General features: G+C 47.4%; 1 protein-coding gene across 3 annotated transcripts in view; it reads right to left on the bottom strand.

The window, feature by feature from the left end:
• TBXAS1 (thromboxane A synthase 1) overlaps positions 1 to 17,683 on the bottom strand; it is a 168,439-nt gene extending 150,756 nt beyond the window's left edge. For all 3 annotated transcript variants that reach the window (XR_006601425.1, XM_004741650.3, XM_045063056.1), the window contains exons 1-2: positions 17,531 to 17,683; positions 2,287 to 2,535 (exon numbers count right to left, since the gene is read on the bottom strand). Coding sequence is in view for 2 of the 3 variants with exons in the window: in XM_004741650.3 (XP_004741707.1) it covers positions 2,287 to 2,375 (89 nt within the window). In the remaining variant the exon portion in view is untranslated. The remainder of the gene's footprint in view (positions 1 to 2,286; positions 2,536 to 17,530) is intronic.
• Positions 17,684 to 19,955: the final 2,272 nt, after the last annotated feature.

Genomic DNA, 19,955 nt, shown 5'->3' with positions numbered 1-19,955 from the left:
CTAAGAGGATCCCTATAGCCTTGCCTGGAAGAGGAGGCTTGAGAGCCCAAGAATGGTCACCTTGAGCTGGATCAAGGGATGGACCCTGGAGCTCTAGAGTCACGACTGCAGCCACCGTCTTCTGCTGCCTGCTCTCCTTCAGCATGATTCCCTCCAGACACCATGCTTACCCCAGAGCCTCCATGTCTCCCCTGCCTCGGGCATCCGATCCCGACCCCCTGTTTCCTGACCTTGTACCAGAAAGCCTCTACTCCAGGCCTGGCATACATTAACAGATCAACAAATATTTTTAAGATAACAAACGGAAGTCAGCTTTCACTTCCTGTTTACCATGGCTGCTTCATGCTTTTGTCTAATCTGTGTCTTTGCTCGAGGTTATTAATATGGCCCCAGGAGTGGATCGCACAGCTGCCTTGCTGAATGGTGCGGTGTTATTGTCCGCGACTTCCTGATCTACAAGAATGATACCCATCCAGTTACAGCAGCTTATCAGTCAGGACACATGCCCCTTTCCATGACCAGAAGGACACTAACGTATGCAGTTCACTCATTCGTTCATCAAACATTAATCGAGGCCATACTATAAGTCAGGCACTGAGCCGGGAGCTGAGGGGGGTGAAAAAAACACAACAGAGACAGAAACGTGTAGAAAAGTGTCTAATACCAACATTAATGCTGTGAAACGGCCTGGAGGATTCAGACGGGACATACTTTGAGAACCACAGTCAGAGCATAGCTATTGATGGGAAAATAGATTCATAATCCTATGAAGAAGAAATTTAAAATATACCGAGGGGCGTCTGGGTGGCTCAGTGGGTTAAAGCCTCTGCCTTTGACTTAGGTCATGATCTCAGGGTCCTGGGATGGAGCCCCGTGTCAGGCTCTCTGCTCAGCGGGGAGCCTGCTTCCCTTCCTTTCTCTCTGCCTGCTGCGTCTCTGCCTACATGTGATCTCTGTCTGTCAGATAAATAAATAAAATCTTTTAAAACTATATATATGTACCTGAAGCACTAAAGACTTCTCTTCCTCTGCTTTAGCATACATGATGGTGGCTGCCATCTACTAAGCACCTACAATGTGTCCAGACTGAGGTATAGGCATCCCTGAGCACAGGAATACTTTGAGATGGATGAGTGGGGTGGTGGGGGGTAGGAGGAGCAACTCGTGGCTCCTGGTTTTGCATGTGGCTGGTTTCAAGGCAAGATAAGCTGCACTGAGAAAAGTTCAAAAGATAATTAAACCAGTTAAAAAGCAAAAACAGCACTGGGACTGAAGCTGAGTTTCAGAGCCAATTTCCAGGAAGTCATTTCATCATCACAGAACATCAAACGTGAATTCCATTTTCAGCTATGCAAATTCCAAAAGAATAATACCTTGCATTTGCATAATGCTTGATGCTTTTCAAAGTGCTTTCCCAGTTATTAATCTAGGGGAGGCTTTATTACCACCGGAAACATAAATTGAAATTCTGCTCAAACTCAAGTTCTCCATTAATTTTTCCACTTTCTCCTCAAAAACCGGAGCCACGTAAATCCAGGTGCTTTGGATCGAGTGGGTGACTGTAGTGAGTTAAACCAGCAGGGTGCATATGCATAAATGGGCCCATATGGTGCGCCTTTCCCTCGACAGGCATAGGTCTTCGGCAGAGCTGGACTTTGAAAGCCTCCTATGGAATTAACCAGGTAACAGGAAGCTACTCTCAGTTCAAATCCGAGATCCTTTCAGGGTCTCGTGTACTCCAATCACCAGAATCCATTCCCTTCTACCAAATAGCAGAAAACTAGAAAATTAGTTCCACCACTTTGTCCTTAAACCCACAGAAATCCCTGCCCGTGTCCTCCTGCAAAGTGGCCCACTATGCCAGACAGTTCCTACGTCCCTCCCGTTTTTAATGTCCCATGAACCAAGAGGCTGAATCCACAGTATCCCCATCATGGGGAGCAGATCTCAGAAAAGCAAGGGGAGAAGATATGATGCACACGAGGAAATGCTTCCCCCCAAACCTTTCCAATTTGTTTCTTTTTCCATCTTTCAAACTTAATTATGTGTAGCGTTCTCAGTCACTGAATCACCAGCCTTTCCTGACACCTCGATCTCATGCATTTTAGCAAAAGATTAACCTGGCTGTTTGCTTTTAATTCTGAAGCTGTGTTAATACTCAACTCCCTCTAGATTAGGAGAGAAGAAAAACACTCCCACATCCCCCGCCCTGGCTCTAGCGAGGCTCCAGGGCAGCTGATGCTGACAATGTCACGGTTGGTCGTGGGAACTTGCAGGGTGACTTACCACTTCAGGAGGGCCAAGAGGACCGCTGAGAGGGCCGCTGCCACCATGGGGCCATTCACGTCTAGTCTGAGAAACCCCAAGACTTCCATTGTTGCTGAGTCCCTAGAAGAGTGATCTTCCGGAGGAAAGAGGGAGGCTGACCCCCTGCTGTCACAGGGACCACGATCCACAGATGGAAGAAGGATCAGGCAACCAAGACCACATCACATCAAGTGGGTCCCCAAAATGCGCTCTCAGTCAGAGTGTCTCCTTATAAAGAGGAAGGAAGAGAAGGAGAAAACACAGGGTTTCAGTGTAAGGCAATGAATCAGCAACTATTTTCTGGAGGACAGCACTGTCAATAAACATTTATGTTAACTTCCCAGGGAAGTAGCAGCAGGACTGGTCCCATGTTTGTTGAGACACTAAATGGTTGCAACCATAGATTTCTACTCTGAGCAGCAGTCTATGGAGAAAGACTCCCCTTCCAAAAAATTAACTCATAATTCAGTGAAGATATGGGGTCTGGAGACTCTGAATGTCCCAGAAAAAAAAAAATGGAATCAAATATCAGCCTGATTGAAAGTGCTGGTGAGGAGTCAAGATGGCGGAGAAGTAGCAGGCTGAGGATACATCAGGTAGGAGATCAGCTAGATAGCTTATCTAAACATTGCAAACACCTACAAATCCAATGGGAGATCGAAGAGAAGAACAGCAATTCTAGAAACAGAAAATCAACCATTTTCTGAAAGGTAGAACTGGCGGAGAAGTGAATCCAAAGCGACGGGAAGATAGACCCCGGGGGGAGGGGCCAGCTCCCGGCAAGCGGCGGAGCAACAGCGCCCAAAATCAGGACTTTTAAAAGTCTGTTCCGCTGAGGGACATCGCTCCAGAGGCTAAACCGGGGCGAAGCCCACGCGGGGTCACAGAAGGATGGGGGGTGTCTGAGTGTCGCAGAGCTTACAGGTATTAGAGTGGGGAAGCCAGCTACAGAGACAGAGCCGAGGAGTGAGCTTTCAGCTCGGGGTTACCTTGAACGGGTCGCAGCCTGGGTGAGCTCGGAGTGCATCCCGAGGCCAGGGAGACGGGAGTTATTGGGCGCTGTTCTCTGAGGGCGCACTGAGGAGTGGGGCCCTGGGCTCTCGGCTCCTCCTGGCCGGAGACTGGGAGGCCGTCATTTTCATTCCCTCCTCCAGAACTCTACTCAGGGAACAAAAGCTCCCGGAGGCAAACCCGAGCGGATTACTCGGCCCGGGCCCCTGGTAAGGGCGGTGCAATTCCGCCTGGGGCAAAGACACTTGAGAATCACTACACCAGGCCCCTCCCCCAGAAGATCATCAAGAAATCCAGCCAAGACCAAGTTCACCTACCAAGGAGTGCAGGTTCAATACCAAGGAGAGCAGCAGATTCCAGAGGAGGAGAAAGCAAAGCACTGAACTCATGGCTTTCTCCCCATGATTTATTAGTCTTGCAGTTAATTTAATTTGTTGTTGGTTTTTTTTTAATTTTTTTTCTTCTGCTGCGGAATTTTTTTAACTTTTACCCTTTTTAACGTTTTTTAACTAGTTTATCTAATATATATATTTTTTTCCTTTTTGTTTTTTTTCTTATTCGTTTTCTTTTTTTAATTGTTTCTTTTTTTCCTGAACTTCTTGTTATCCCCTTTCTCTCCCCCCCCCCCAATTTGGTCTCTCTTCTGGTTTGGTTAAAGCGTATTTTCCTGGGGTCTTTGCTACCCTTTTAGTATTTTATTTGCTCCTTCATATACTCTTATCTGGACAAAATGACAAGGCGGAAAAATTCACAAAAAAAAGAACAAGAGGCAGTACCGAAGGCTAAGGACCTAATCAATACAGACATTGGTAATATGTCAGATATAGAGTTCAGAATGACAATCCTCATGGTTCTAGCTGGGCTTGAAAAAGGCATGGAAGATATTAGAGAAACCCTCTCATCAGATATAAAAGCCCTTTCTAGAGAAATAAAAGAAATAAATCTAACCAAGTTGAAATTTAAAAAGCTATTAATGAGGTCAATCAAAAATGGAGGCTCTCACTGCTAGGATAAATGAGGCAGAAGAAAGAATTAGTGATATAGAAGACCAAATGACAGAGAATAAAGAAGCTGAGCAAAAGAGGGACAAACAGCTACTGGACCACGAGGGGAGACTTCAAGAGATAAGTGACACCATAAGATGAAACAACATTAGAATAATTGGGATTCCAGAAGAAGAAGAAAGAGAGAGGGGAGCAGAAGGTATATTGGAGAGAATTATTGGAAAGAATTTCCCTAATATGGCAAAGGGAACAAGTATCAAAATCCAGGAGGCGCATAGAACCCCCCTCAAAATCAACAAGAATAGGTCCACACCCTGTCACCTAATAGTAAAATTTACAAGTCTTAGTGACAAAGAGAAAATCCTGAAAGCATGGGGTGCCTGGGTGGCTCAGTGGGTTAAAGCCTCTGCCTTCGGCTCAGGTCATGATCCCAGGGTCCTGGGATCGAGCCCCACATCGGGCTCTCTGCTCCGTGGGGAGCCTGCTTCCTCCTCTCTCTCTGCCTTGCCTCTCTACCTACTTGTGATCTCTCTCTGTCAAATAAATAAAATATTTAAAAAGAAAAATCCTGAAAGCAGCCTAGGAAAAGAAGTCTGTAACATACAATGGTAAAAATATTAGATTGAGGGCAGACTTATCCACAGAGACCTGGCAGGCCAGAAAGAGCTGGCATGATATATTCAGAGCACTAAACGAGAAAAACATGCAGCCAAGAATACTATATCCAGCTAGGCTATCATTGAAAATAGAAGGAGAGATTAAAAGCTTCTGGACAAACAAAAACTGAAAGAATTTGCAAACACCAAACCAGCTCTACAGAAAATATTGAAAGGGGCCTCTAAGCAAAGAGAGAGCCTAAAAGTAGTAGATCAGAAAGGAACAGAGACAATATACAGTAACAGTCACCTTACAGGCAATACAATGGCACTAAATTCATATCTCTCAATAGTTACACTGAATGTTAATGGGTTAAATGCCCCAATCAAAAGACACAGGGTATCAGAATGGATAAAAAAAACAAAACCCATCTATATGGTGCCTACAAGAAACTCATTTCAGACCCGAAGACACCTCCAGATTTAAAGTGAGGGGGTAGAAAACAATTTACCATGCTTATGGACATCAGAAGAAAGCAGGGGTGGCAATCCTTAGATCAGATCAATTAGATTTTAAGCTAAAGACTATAATAAGAGATGAGAAAGGACACTATATCATACTCAAAGGATCTGTCCAACAAGAAGATCTAACAATTTTAAATATATATGCCCCTAATGTGGGAGCAGCCAACTATATAAACCAATTAATAACAAAATCAAAGAAACACATCAGCAATAATACAATAATAGTAGGGGACTTTAACACTCCCTTCACTGAAATGGACAGATCATCCAAGCAAAAGATCAACAAGGAAATAAAGGCCTTAAATGACACACTGGACCAGATGGACATCACAAATATATTCAGAACATTTCATCCCAAAGCAACAGAATACACATTCTTCTCTGGTGCACATGGAACATTCTCCAGAATAGATCACATCCGGGGTCCTAAATCAGGTCTCAACCAGTATCAAAAGATTGGGATCATTCCCTGCATATTTTCAGACCACAATGCTCTGCAGCTAGAACTCAATCACAAGAGGAAGTTTGGAAAGAACCCAAATACATGGAGACTAAACAGCATCCTTCTAAAGAATAAATGGGTCAACCAGGAAATTAAAGAAGAATTGAAAAAACTTCATGGAAACAAATGATAATGAAAATACAATGGTTCAAAATCTGTGGGACACAACAAAGGCAGTCCTGAGAGGAAAATATGTAGTGGTACAAGCCTTTTTCAAGAAACAAGAAAGGTCTCAAGTACACAACCTAACCCTACACCTAAAGGAGCTGGAGAAAGAACAAGAAAGAAACCCTAAACCCAGCAGGAGAAGAGAAATAATAAAGATCAGAGCAGAAATCAATGAAATAGAAACCAAAAAATAATAATAATAATAGAGCAAATCAATGAAACTAGGAGCTGGTTCTTTGAAAGAATTAATAAGATTGATAAACCCCTGGCCAGACTATCAAAAAGAAGAGACAGGACCCAAATAAATCAAATCATGAATGAAAGAGGAGAGATCACAACTAACACCAAAGAAATACAAACAATTATAAGAACATACTATGAGCAACTCTACACAAACAAATTTGACAATCTTCGAAGAAATGGATGCATTTCTAGAGACATATAAACTACCACAACTGAACCAGGAAGAAATAGAAAGCCTGAACAGACCCATAACCAGTAAGGAGATTGAAACAGTCATCAAAAATCTCCAAACAAACAAAAGCCCAGGGCCAGATGGCTTCCCGGGGGAATTCTGCCAAACATTTAAAGAAGAACTAATTCCTATTCTCCTGAAACTGTTCCAAAAAATAGAAATGGAATGAAAACTTCCAAACTCATTTTATGCAGTCAAATGCTCTTCCACTGAGCTATACCCCCTCAAACTCATTTTATGAAGCCAGCATCACCTTGATCCCAAAACCAGACAAGGATCCCACCAAGAAAGAGAACTACAGACCAATATCCTTGATGAACACAGATGGGAAAATTCTCACCAAAATACTAGCCAATAGGATTCAACAGTACATTAAACGGATTATTCACCATGACCAACTGGGATTTTTTCCAGGGCTGCAAGGATGGTTCAACATCCACAAATAAATCAATGTGATACAATACATTAATAAAAGAAAGAACAAGAACCATATGATACTCTCAATAGATGCTGAAAAAGCATTTGACAAAGTACAGCATCCCTTCCTGATCAAAATTCTTCAAAGTGTAGGGATAGCGGGCACATACCTCAATATTATCAAAGCCATCTATGAAAAACCCACCACAAATATCATTCTCAATGGAGAAAAACTGAAAGCTTTTCCGCTAAAGTCAGGAACACGGCAGGGATATCCATTATCACCACTGCTATTCAACATAGTACTAGAAGTCCTAGCCTCAGCAATCAGACAACAAAAGGAAATTAAAGGCATCCAAATTGGCAAAGAAGAAGTCAAACTCTCACTCTTCGCAGATGATATGATACTATATGTGGAAAACCCAAAAGACACCCCTCCAAAACTGCTAGAACTTACACAGGAATTCAGTAAAGTGTCAGGATATAAAATCAATGCACAGAAATCAGTTGCATTTCTCTACACCAACAACAACACAGAAGAAAGAGAAATTAGGGAATCAATCCCATTTACAATTGCACCCCAAACCCTAAGATACCTAGGAATAAACCTAACCAAAGAGGCTAAGAATCTATACTCAGAAGACTATAAAGTACTCATTAAAGAAATTGAGGAAGACACAAAGAAATGGAAAAAATGTTCCATCCTCCTGGATTGGAAGAACAAATATTGTGAAAATGACTATGCTACCTAAAGCAATCTATATATTTAATGCAATTCCTATCAAAATACCATCCATTTTTTTCAAAGAAATGGAACAAATAACCCTAAAATTTATATGGAACCAGAAAAGACCTCGAATAGCCAAAAGAATATTGAAAAAGAAAGCCAAAGTTGGTGGCATCACAATTCCGGACTTCAAGCTCTATTACAAAGCTGTCATAATCAAGACAGCATGGTACTGGCACAAAAACAAATAGATCAATGGAACAGAATAGAGAGCCCAGAAATGGACCCTCGACTCTATGGTCAACTAGTCTTTGACAAAGCAGGAAAGAATGTCCAATGGAAACAAGACGGTCTCTTCAACAAATGGTTTTGGGAAAATTGGACAGCCACATGCAGAAAAATGAAATTGGACCATTTCCTTACACCACACACGAAAATTGACTCAAAATGGATGAAGGACCTCAATGTGAGAAAGGAATCCATCAAAATCCTTGAGGAAAACACAGGCAGCAACCTCTTCGACCCTCAGCCGCAGCAACTTCTTCCTGGGAACATCGCCAAAGGCAAGGGAAGCAAGGACAAAAGTGAACTATTGGGACTTCATCAAGATCAAAAGCTTTTGCACAGCAAAGAAAACAGTAAACAAAACCAAAAGACAACTGACAGAATGGGAGAAGATATTTGCAAACGACATATCAGATAAAGGGCTAGTATCCAAAATCTATAACGAACTTAGCAAACTCAACACCCAAAGAAGAACAAATCATCCAATCAAGAAATTGGCAGAAGACATGAACAGACATTTCTACAAAGAAGACATCCAGATGGTCAACAGACACATGAAAAAATGCTCCACATCACTCACCAGCAGGGAAATACAAATCAAAACCGCAATGAGATTATCACCTCACACCAGTCAGAATGGCTAAAATTAACAAGTCAAGAAATGACACGCTGGTGAGGATGTGGAGAAAGAGGAACCCTCCTACACTGTTGGTGGCAATGCAAGCTGGTGCAACCACTCTGGAAAACACCTGGGAGGTTCCTCAAAATGTTGAAAATAGAACTACCCTATGACCCAGCAATTGCACTACTGGGTATTTACCCTAAAGATACAAATGTAGTGATCCGAAGGGGCATGGGCACCCGAATGTTTATAGCAGCAATGTCCACAATAGCCAAACTATGGAAAGAACCTAGATGTCTATCAACAGATGAATGGATAAAGAAGATGTGGTATATATACACAATGGAATACTATGTAGCCATCAAAAGAAATGAAATCTTGCCATTTGCGATGATGTGGATGGAACTAGAGGCTATTAGGCTTAGCAAAATAAGTCAATCGGAGAAAGTCAACTATCATATGATTTCCCTGATATGAGGAAGTGGGGATGCAACATAGGGGGTTTGGGAGGAAAAGAATCAATGAAACAAGATGGGATAGGGAGGGAGACAAACCATAAGTGACTCTTAATCTCACAAAACAAACTGAGGGTTGCTGGGGGGAGGGGGTTTGGGAGAAGGGGGTGGGGTTATGGACATTGGGGAGGGCATGTGTTATGGTGAGTGCTGTGAAGTGTGTAAACCTGGCGATTCACAGACCTGTACCCCTGGGGATAAAAATACATTATATGTTTATTAAAAAAAAAGAAAAAATGCTGGTGACCCTGAGGACATCATCTCACAAAGTTCATTGGTTCCTGGGGCCCGAGGGGTCCTTGGTGACTGGCCATTGGAAGTGACCAAAGATCCTGCCTTGTGTCTGCATTCTCTTCCTGAGTTGGAGGATTTGCTGTGTGCATAGGCTCATAGACATGGGTCCTTTGTTCTGCCTCTGAGCTTATCTGACCAAAGTATACTGAATCATTTTTTGCTAATTAGTCAGTGTATTACACTTTTAATAATGGGGAGGGTGTATCAGAAAGTGAGTCTTTCACTCACCATGCTATTCATCCATTCGTTCAATATGTATGGGGGACCAGGCTCTGGGCTAAGTGGACAGTGTTGGAAAAATGGAAGTTGACCCAGGCTCTGGGGAAATGCCTCGGGGGAGAGAGGGACAATAAACATGTCGACAAATAAATAAGTAATTGCAAGTTGAGAGCAGTGCTGTGAAGGTCATGAACACAGGGCTAGGTCTAAGAACAACTAGGGAGACCCACTGAGGGAGTGTTGCAGGGGAAATCTCTGTGGAAAGGAAAAGCTTGAAGCTCAGTTTCTCCATTGAAGAGCCATGGGCAAAGCCTTCTGGGGAAACAGGGTGACACAGACAGAGGCTCTAAGGTGGGAAGGAATTCCCGGGGTGGGAACTGGAAAGAGGCCAGTCCTGCTGCGGTGGCGTGGACCAGCTCAGGGAGGCATCTCTTCCCTAAGAGGTGGAGATGGTCACTAGAGGCTAGACAGCACAAAGCCACAGTGAGAAGCGTGGGTTTCATTTTATGTGCCTCTTAGAGTTTTAACATGCTCGTATTTATATTTGGCAAAAGCATTCTGGCCGCACGTGGAGAATTTGTTGGAAAAGAGCAAGAGGAAAAGCAAGAAGGACACTTAGACCATTGATTTGTCCCGAGATGAGCCGGCTTGGATAGAGCAGGGATGGAAGGAAAAAGAAGTAGATGAATTTGAAAGATAGTTAGGGGGCACCTGGGTGGCTCCCCCACCCAGGTTAAACATCTGCCTCTGGCTCAGGTCATGATCCCAGGTCCTGGGATCAAGCCCTGAGTCAGGCTCCCTGCTCAGCCAGAAGCCTGCTTCTCCCTCTCCCTCTGCCTGCCACTCTGCCTCTCTCTCTCTCAAAAATAAATAAATAAAAGATGGGGGGGATATTTAGTAGTAGACCACAGAATTTCCCAGTGGATGGGGTATGATAGGAAAGGGGAGGGAGGAAACAAGTCTGACTCCAAGGCTCCTGACTCGAGCTGTGGGTCAATGTGTAGAGGTGACAGTGAGATGGGGAAGATGGGATATTGGTGGGAAGAATCAAGAATTCAGTTTGGGTCCTGTTTAGTCTACAATGCCTGGGAGACATCTGAGTGGAGCTATCAAGTTGGAGAAGAATCTTGGCTGAAAACAAAAATAATAATAATGAATAACAACAATGCCATTTATGGAGTAGCAACTATGGGCCAGTTACTATTCTAAGAGCATTCACATGTGTTAACTCACTCAGTCCTGCAAAGCTTTGTAATAACTCCCTTTTATAAAAGAAACTCAGACATGGAATGTAGGACTCCAAAGCCCATTTTCCTAATCAAAAGATTATATGCAAATATGGAAGGCACAATATACAAATAGTATTTAAATCCAGAGGAAGAGGGAAGCCACAGCCACAAATAGGATAGCAAAGCACACAAGGACGAGGGACCTTCCCAGTACTTCCCTTCTCTCCAGCCATGTGCCGTGCCTACCTGTTTTTCATCCCCATTTAGGTGCCACCAACAGCCACACCTATGTACCTCACACTCCAGCCCAGGCCTTTTGATGTCCACTCCCCTCTCCATAGTCTACATCTCCTCGGTCCATATCTGATCAGGACTACACTGAGAATATAAGGGATCTGTGTATTCCTCCCCTAACAAAACAGAGCTAGGCTCCATCTAGGGTCCGGTGAAGTATGGCGCTTTCAATCACAGGAGCCACAGTATGGGGCCTGGGGGCAGAGCTAGCAGGTGTAGAAGCAGCACATCACTGTGGCCGTGGATTCAGAGAGCTGGAAGGACCTCAGATATTACTAAGGCCGGTGTATCTATCAGAGAGAAGCTCAGGGGAAAAAAATTTTTTTTTAAGATTCCAAAGTGAAATAAACATGAGAATATGCTGGTGTAAGCATCGATAAGTAAGCGTATTTCCTGAGCCACCTTTCAGAGACTTGAACTTGCTAATGTGCCTTGTGAAGCTCAGAGAGTGGCATGCAGGGAACGGCATCGTTCTGTGACCACAGAATTCTTGTGAAGGGGTATTCATGAGCACATCCGGATGTGGTTCTTAGGAACGTGCTTTGAGAAATGTGATGGAACCCAACTCTCATTTACAGAGGGAATAAAAACCCAGAAGGGGAAAGTGACGGGCACAAAATCCCGTAGGGATAAAACGTGGTTCTCCCATCTCCCTCTTCAGGCTCTTCATCTGGAACACGCTGCTCACCCCACAGCCTGAGCCGGCACAGGTCCTACCTTGTTCCCAGAGCATCTCTGAATCCCAGTGGCCAGTTCAGAGCTGTCTGACTTCCTTGCGGGGTTGCCAGCTCCCCAAGTGACTGAGTTCATTCATTCCTTTCTCTGATTGGTATTTCTGGAGCCCTTCCTATGTGAGGTGTGATTTGGGAGAGCTGTGAAGGCTGGGAGACATCAGCACCCCCCCCCTTTCCACACCAGCATCAAAGCAGAGATAAAACTCAGTGATTCCAGATAGTAAATTAGCCAAAATTTAGTGGAAGGATCAGAGATGAACAAGAGCAAGGATTTTTTTATCAGAGAGTAACATGATTAGGAATGTATCACAATTTTGAAATCTATGATGCAATGCAGAGACATTTTGGGGGTTTTCCACAGTGAAGGACAGACTGTCGCCAAGATGCTTATTATAATTAAACATTAGGCCTTTACTCTCTGAATTTTCTTTTCAATGGTATATCTATTTTTAAAAAATCAACTTTCTAGGACTCTCTTAAAAAATTCTGTAATTCCTAGAGATGAACTCTGTCAACAAATTAGCACATATCCTCTTACATCCTTTTCTGTGCAAATACAAATGGAGGTATATTCTTAGTTTTTATAAAAACAAGATCATCATACTCGTGCCCTCCCGCAACTCGTCTTTTTCACTTACTATGGCATGCATAGCCTTCTGCGTCACACCTAGAGATAGATGTACATCACTGGCTTCCTCAGATCCCACAGAACAGTCGTGTTGACTCATTCAGCCTGACTTCGCCGAATGACATTTGAATTGTTTCCAATCATTCCCAACTACAAATGAGGCAGCCATGAACATCCTTGTACATATCGCTATGGCCTTGGGGAAGGACATCCCAAGCGACAGTCTTCGAAGTGGGAGGGGGGCACCCAAAGATATGCATTCCAAAGAGGCTGGTGGATGCTTCCCCCCCCCCACCCAGAGGTAGTTTCAATTCTCCTTCCCTCAGGCTGTGTGTCGAGCTGCCCACTTACCCTACTTGGTGGGACACCCCACAGAATTTTGCTCCTTCTGTCTCAACCCACCCCAAGTCCATCCCTTTTTTTTCCTACATCCAGGCAGACATCTCCCCCAGAGTTGAGTCAACTGTTTTGACTTAAGTCTTGTGTTTCTTTTTAAAGCTTTCACTCCATAAATTCTGTGGTATTTCCTCCATGTTCTCTGTGTTTAAAAACTGCCTATGCAGATGTCTGAGTGGTGCCTGCCTTCTCTGCTGAAGGCTCCCAGCTGGCCTGCCCGAAGCCTGATGTCTCAGGGCGGTCTGAGGCACAGGAGACATTCTCCCTGCCCAGTAGGGCCCTGAGTGAAAGGACAATGGGTGCTTATCCAGCACCATAGAAGTTCAGAGAACATTTACACAGAACTTCATTTCAGCCTAGAGCAGCCCAGAGGGGTAGGTAAGCAAGACCTTTCATTCCCAGGCTCTGAGAGCAGGAGGCTGGAGCTCAGAGATGTAACAGGACTGAAATCTGGAGGCCAGGCTCAGGCCCCCATCTTCTGGCTTGAAACCTAATATTTCTGCCCTTAAATCTAAAGTCACATTTTGGCTTAAAAATGCATATAGTTCACCAAGCCAGCCCATGGTCGGGATACAGTTTATCTTTATGTTTCCCCCCTGGGGCACAGAGCTGCTACAGTTAAGGAAGATGCAGGAATGGTGTGCACCCATGAGCTGTTTTATCTCCTTGCAGATGACACTAGGGCCCCTTCTGGAAGGGGAAAACAAGCTCTTCAACTCCATCCAGTATCTTAGAGCTTCTCCGTCCAATTTCTGAGAATGTGGGGTCAGAGGAGGGGGGCTCATCCATTCTTTAACAAACATTTATTGAACAGTTGCTAAGTCCTGGGCTCCAGGAATTGAATCCCAATGTAGAAGACCTAGGTCTCGCCACCAACAAATGTTCCTCCCAGGATAGGGAAGCAGAAATGTAAATATTTAAGTGTCCTCAGTGTGAAAGATACTGTGACAAGTATGTACGGGGTGGGGGTGGGGGGCAAAAACAGGAGGGAGAAGATTGGTAAAAATTTGAACAGACGACACGTTATCTTTAGACTGGACAGGTGACGTCACTAAGTGATGAGAATGGGACAGATGTGCTTAGCGGAGAGAACACAGCTCACTCTTGCCCTGAGGTATAGGAAGCCGCAGCAAGTAGGGAGAAGGGGCAGGTGCTCAGAGACCAGGTCACGCAAACCATTGCGGGCCATGCCAAAAAGTTTACACGTTATTCTAGGATCCATGGGAAGCCAGAGGAGGACCTAAGTCGAGCAATAACACGATGAGACTTGTTTTTAGAAACTTCCCTCAGGAGGCAGATGGGATGGGTCAGACCTGAGGTGGGGAGACCAGCAAAGAGGCTGCTTGGCCATCGAGGTAAGAGATACTGGCCTGCATGAAGCCGTGGAGCTGGAAATGGGGAAGAGAAGACTGTGCTTTGGGATGGCTGGGAAGGCAGGATCGACCGTAGCTGGTCATTGATGGAGTATGGGAGTGAAGAAGAAGGGGTTGTTGAGGATAACGCCCCAATTTCGAGCTCCGTTGCTTGAGACCATGCGTGCCATGCACCACAAAAAGGACTGGGGAAGAGGAATGAGTACCACGGAATGAGTGTGGCTTCAGGGGTGAGACTGCCGAGCTCCTGGTGGCCACACCGGTGAAGGTCCTTAGAAGGCAGCCGGATCAGGAGAGAACTCTGAAGCAGGCAAGGCTTTTCGTTTCGAGAGCCATCTGTACGTGGAGGGGGTGCCGCCATAAGGACGACATGGCCACAGAGAACAGGTCGGGTGTTTAAAAGCAGGTCATGGGAGAAACACTAGGAACAGCAACTTTGGGGGAAGCGGGGGCATGGCAGCGGGGGTTGATGGTGTCCAAACGGAGCTTGAAAAGCAATTGAGGAGAGGGATGGTCTGAGAGAGCAGGAAACCCCGCAGAGGGACCCCGTGTTCCTGCGCGAGGATGTAGCGCTTGGTTTTCCAGTGACCCGGCTCCTTGAAGAGTCCTCTAGCTTGGAAAGTTACTGAACCCCTCGGTGCCTCAGTTTGTCATCTGTGAAGTGGGGACAGCGGTACGCGCTTCCCAAGGTGGTCATGAGGAAACCAGGGTGCCCGTGGGGCTGCTCAGCCGAGCTCATGACACACTGCGAGCACTTCATATGCGGTCTGGGGATGTTTTCACCAAAGCCACGGGAGGACGGTTGGAAGGAGCAGGAAATGGCCAAGGGCGTGAATGTTGCAGAAGGGTCAAGTGAGGTGGTTGCCGAAGCATCTTTGGATTTGGCAACGTGGGTCATCACGGCCACCCCCAGAATGGCTGTGGCCGAGCGGCGGGCGTGGAGAGGCAGAACCAGGGAGAAGGAGGCTTGGGCAGGGCTGACGCAGCCTTCTCCGTCATCTCTTCGGCCCCATGCCTGAGAGGTGTGAGGTGGGAAAAGATGCAGGTTTGCACCGACTGGAACAGGATTTCCAGGTGCCACTACGGGGGGACCCGCGTGAAGTGAAGCCACCTCCTGCACCAGGAGGCGGGGGTGGGGGACAGCGGCCATCTGTGCGGGTTTCCCCTCCCGCGATGAGGACAGAACTCTCTCCTCTCCTCGAGGTTGCTATGGAGACACGGACAGGTTCGCGAACAGTTGTAAGATCTATGTCGCATCTTGACTTTGTGTTGCTTGTGAGGGCAGGGACCACACTTCACGTATCATTGTGCGACCACACCGCCTGTCACACTGCGAGCGCGTACACTCGCGCGGCTTTAATTAGCATCTGTGAGCCGGTCAGTCCCGAATCTGTTCTCCCAGCCCCGTTCTCGGGGCCAAGGCTCAGACATTCATCCCCTGCCTGCCGGTGCCCTGCTCCCAGATATCCCACAGACGCTAACAGACACTTCACCCTCATCTCGTGCTCCCCATGTCAGTAAGTCACTCCTCCTTCCACTCTGCTCCACGTCGGAAACTGGGGCTCATCCTTGACTCTTCCTCCCCCCCCCCCGCCACCACATCCGTCCGTTAATCACCGACTGCTGTTGTTTCCACCTGTGAGGTCTCGCTCATTCTGGTCACTACTCCCTTTATCCACTTTTTTTTAAAGATTTATTCACTCATTGAGAGAAAGAGCAAGCAATGGGAAGGGCAGAGGGAGAAGGAGAGAGAGAATCCCCAAGCAGTCCTCCCAGCTGATCCCCAAATCCCAGGCGGGGCTTGATCCCAGGACGCTGAGATCATGACCTGAGCCAAAATCAAGAGCCGCTTATCCGACGGAGCCATGCAGGTGCCCCACCCGTCCGTTCTTACGCTCACTCCACTGGCTCCACGAACACACTGGCAAGTGGCCGGCATTGGGCGATGGGAACACCCTCGTGAGGCAAACAAGCTACAGGTCTTCAATCTCATAGAGCTCGTATCTAGAGCAGGATCTACTCCAGTCACCGCTCTCTGCTCCCCCGACCCCAACTGCAGTGGTTTCTCAGGGCTCTGTGCGTTTCAGTGTAGCCATCAGTGTTTCTCTGTTGAGTCTGTGCCAGGTGCTGGCACCGTGCTGGGTGTGCTCGAAGATCGCAGAGGCCAGCAAGACTGGGGCCCACCCAGCAAGTGCCAGTGGAAGTCTTTGGCAGCTGCAGGAGGCTAGCTAGCGGTCAGAACACCTAAGATCTGCTGGGGCCTGTGAAAAATGTACTCCCTCCTTCCAAAAGGAGCAGGGAGCCATTGAAGGAAAGGCTTCAAGCAGGAGAGTGACATAATGCTATTCAGGCCAACTCTGTCCCATCTGCTTTCACTATTAAAATGAGTGTGGAGCTCATCAGATGACAGTCTAACATCCACAGGTCACCAGGCGCCCCAGTCACACAGTGGGGGCCCTGAAGCTGGGCTACCGTTCAGACCTTGACTGTGCCTTTCATCAGAAGGCGGGAGATGCCCTTGACCACAGGCTGCTCTTGATACCGCTAATCAGACATGACCCACTCTATGTCTTTCACATCTCCGCTTCTCTGTCAATTTGTGTCACCCATGATCTCAGCTCGTCAGATGTTAGTACTTCCAAAAATTATCATTGGATCTCTCCTGGCATGCCGTGTGGCTGATTGTGGCTACATGTCGGTGATCTCACAGTGTTGCGCCTGTGAACGTGGAGAGTCAGCAGATGTCTTGACTGCCTTAAGGCGAGTCTTGGAACTTTCAGGCAAGCCAGTGCCCAGATCAGCCATTTCTCACCTCCTATCACTGGAGGTGGGGCAGGCCTTGTGGAGACAAACTGCCTGCCCACCCAACAAGCAGAATCCAGAGTCTGATGCATGGCTTCTGTGGTATTCCCAGCAAGTCAGTACCGCAAAGTCCCCACGCCGAGGAAAGAGGGCATGGGGACACATGCGCGGGACCTGATGATGGGGATCCCAAAGCCGAAGTTAATCAGGAGTTTTGGCAGCAGTGCTTTCAAGGAAATAGATACATAAGCCAGTAGTGGGATCCCAGGCCCCAGAACAGCAATACAGAAACAAGACCGGAATCCCGATGGGGCGGGAAGGGAAAGAGAATGGATAGAATAGAAATAGTAACAAGAAGCCCCCGTGTCTCAAGGGCTTAACCCTACAGGAATCTATCGCTTACTCACCTGACAGTCCAAATGTGGGCGTTCACACAGCCTTCCGCTCAGTGACTGGGGACTCGGGCTCCTTCCGTTCTGGGGCCCCGCCACCCACTACCCGGCAGATGCCTCTGCTGGGTCGTCCTCAACCAGCTGGTGAAGGGGAAAAGGGAAGAGAAAAGGTGTGAGGAAGGTTTTTACAGGTCAGGCCTGGGAGTGGCATGTTTATCAGCTATCCTGATGTCCTTGGCCACAATTCAGACGTGGCCGCACCTACCTGCAGAGGAGGCTGGAAATGGAGAGAGAGAAGTCTGGCGAACACATAGCATTCCTGTCCCAGGTAGGTCCCATCCTGGGTATGCTCTCAGTCCAACGATTTCTGCAGAGGAAGCCAGCTACTAGAACAGGGTGGAAGGTGGCATGACTGAGCCCCCTTCCCCCCAAAAAAGGCCAAACCCAATAGTCAGTTCAGGATCAGGGACAAAGGGCAAGCAGCCTGTAAGATGAGAGGATGCTGCTGTCTGGCGGTGCTCTGGCTCTCTCCCCAGCCCATGTCCCATGGCACTCGCTGTCAGCTGCGGTTCCGTGCTGAAGTCTCAGCCAGGAGCTTTCCCACAGCTCTGTGAACCCGTCGGAGCCGTGTCTGTAAGATTCTCATCTAGAACCAACTAGACTAGACTAGTCCGCCTAACTAGACTGTCTTAAGATGTGGCTCTGCTTGAATCAACCCCCCACGCCCCAAATGGACTATGTGAATCAGACATATTTACTCCACCTGAAGAAGTCAGTTTTGTACCTTGAACATTCTGTCAAGCTCTGGCTTTACTGGTACTACCTTCCCCCCACCCTCCTCATCCACACTGGTTTGTGTGATGAGGTCCCAGGCTGCCTTTTCCCTGCCCACTGGAGTCATGACAGGCCTTGTGCCATTCTATAGTCTCATGTCCCCAACCCCCATCTTGTCTGCAAAACTCAGATGTCACCTCCTCAAGGAAGCCCTCCAGGACTACCCACGATGATGAGCTGTGCTTTTGTGTGCTGCCATACCATCCCAGGCTTTCTCCATTGATGTTGCCTGACTAGTTGTCTATCTGTACTCTAGATGTAAGCCTTCTGAGAACAGAGGGCATGTGACTCAGCTTCTACAGTGTAGCCCCAGTGGCCAGGAGAAAGCCTGCTGTCACTCAGTAGGTGTTGGTGACAGGCGTGAAGGAATGAATGCCTGTGTTTCAGGTAGCAGCCACCAGATGGCAATAGCGCTCTTCGGGTTAGGAAGGTAAAGGGGCGGGCTTTCTGCAGGAGCACCCGAGATAAATTGAGGTTTGTCCCCATCATCCAAGCACTTGACTGTCTTTCTGTGAAATGTACCAGTTAGCTGAAATAACCACAAAGTCTCCCCAAAGCCCATACGGAAAGGAAAAGGTACAGAGAAAGAGCCGTGGAGCCCTTGCGCCCTTAGGACGGACCCCTCTCCACGTGATCCCAGTATGGAGTTACTGAACTCGAAGGCCCGAGAGCGTCCAGACCCCTGAGCGTGTGAAGTTTCTGAAACTGTCCCCGCCTGACCCCCGCGTGGCTGCCTGTACCTGTTCCGGGTTCGCCGGCTCTAATTTTACTTGCTTATCTTATCGGGGGTTTGCCAGTGGACCAGTTTGGCTGGGGAGGAGGGTTGATGAAGGCTCGTGAGAGATAAGGTTGGGGGGAGGGAGAGGCCAGCGGGAGGAGGCCTCCGGACACCAGGCTGGGCAGCGTGGACTTTACCCCAAGCGCAATGAACCACCTGGCGAAGGTTCTTGTGCCTCGCGCGTCTGCACACGCGTGCTGGCAGGTGCCGAGCATGCACGGGAGGGAGGGGACCTGCAGTGGGGAGGGACGGACAGGTGCCGGGCGGTGTGGAGGACAGACGGTGGGGCTGGGGGACACTGAAGCAAGGGCGGCCGTGTGGGGGCGGGGGGTGGGGTAAGGGAGTCACTGTAGCAACCTAAGATGTAGGGCCGAGGCACCTGACTGTGGGGGTCGGGACAGCGGACATCCGGGTGGATTCGGGTCAGTTCCGCAGATAGCGCAGCTGCAGGACTGGACGACTGGTTGGGAAGCAGAGGGGGAGAAGAGAGTCTCGCAAGGAGCCCCACTGTTGGACTAAGCCCTGCCTTTGTACAAATGAGAAAAAGGGCTGTCTTCTCGAGGACACTCGACTTCTACCTGCTGTCAAACCGTCTTGTCTGCAAAGCTCCTAGGTGACTAGGGCCCCTGAGTGAGTCGGTCTATGCCTGCCCTGCTCCACTGGGGTGGGACCCTCAGGGTTCCAAGCCTGGATGCGGGAAACAGGACTGGGATGGCATTTCTGAGGAACAGTGGAGGGGGGCTGCTTTTAAGAGAAGGAGCATCCTGAGTTTCCTACATCTCTAGCACAGTGGTTCTCAAACTTTGGAGGGCATCACACACACATGGA

Source organism: Mustela putorius, unplaced genomic scaffold (assembly GCF_011764305.1).
Source record: "Mustela putorius furo isolate JIRA1106 unplaced genomic scaffold, ASM1176430v1.1 tig00003845_pilon_pilon_pilon, whole genome shotgun sequence".
Taxonomy (NCBI): Eukaryota; Metazoa; Chordata; class Mammalia; order Carnivora; family Mustelidae; genus Mustela; species Mustela putorius.
This window is presented reverse-complemented; position numbering and strand designations above follow the sequence as displayed.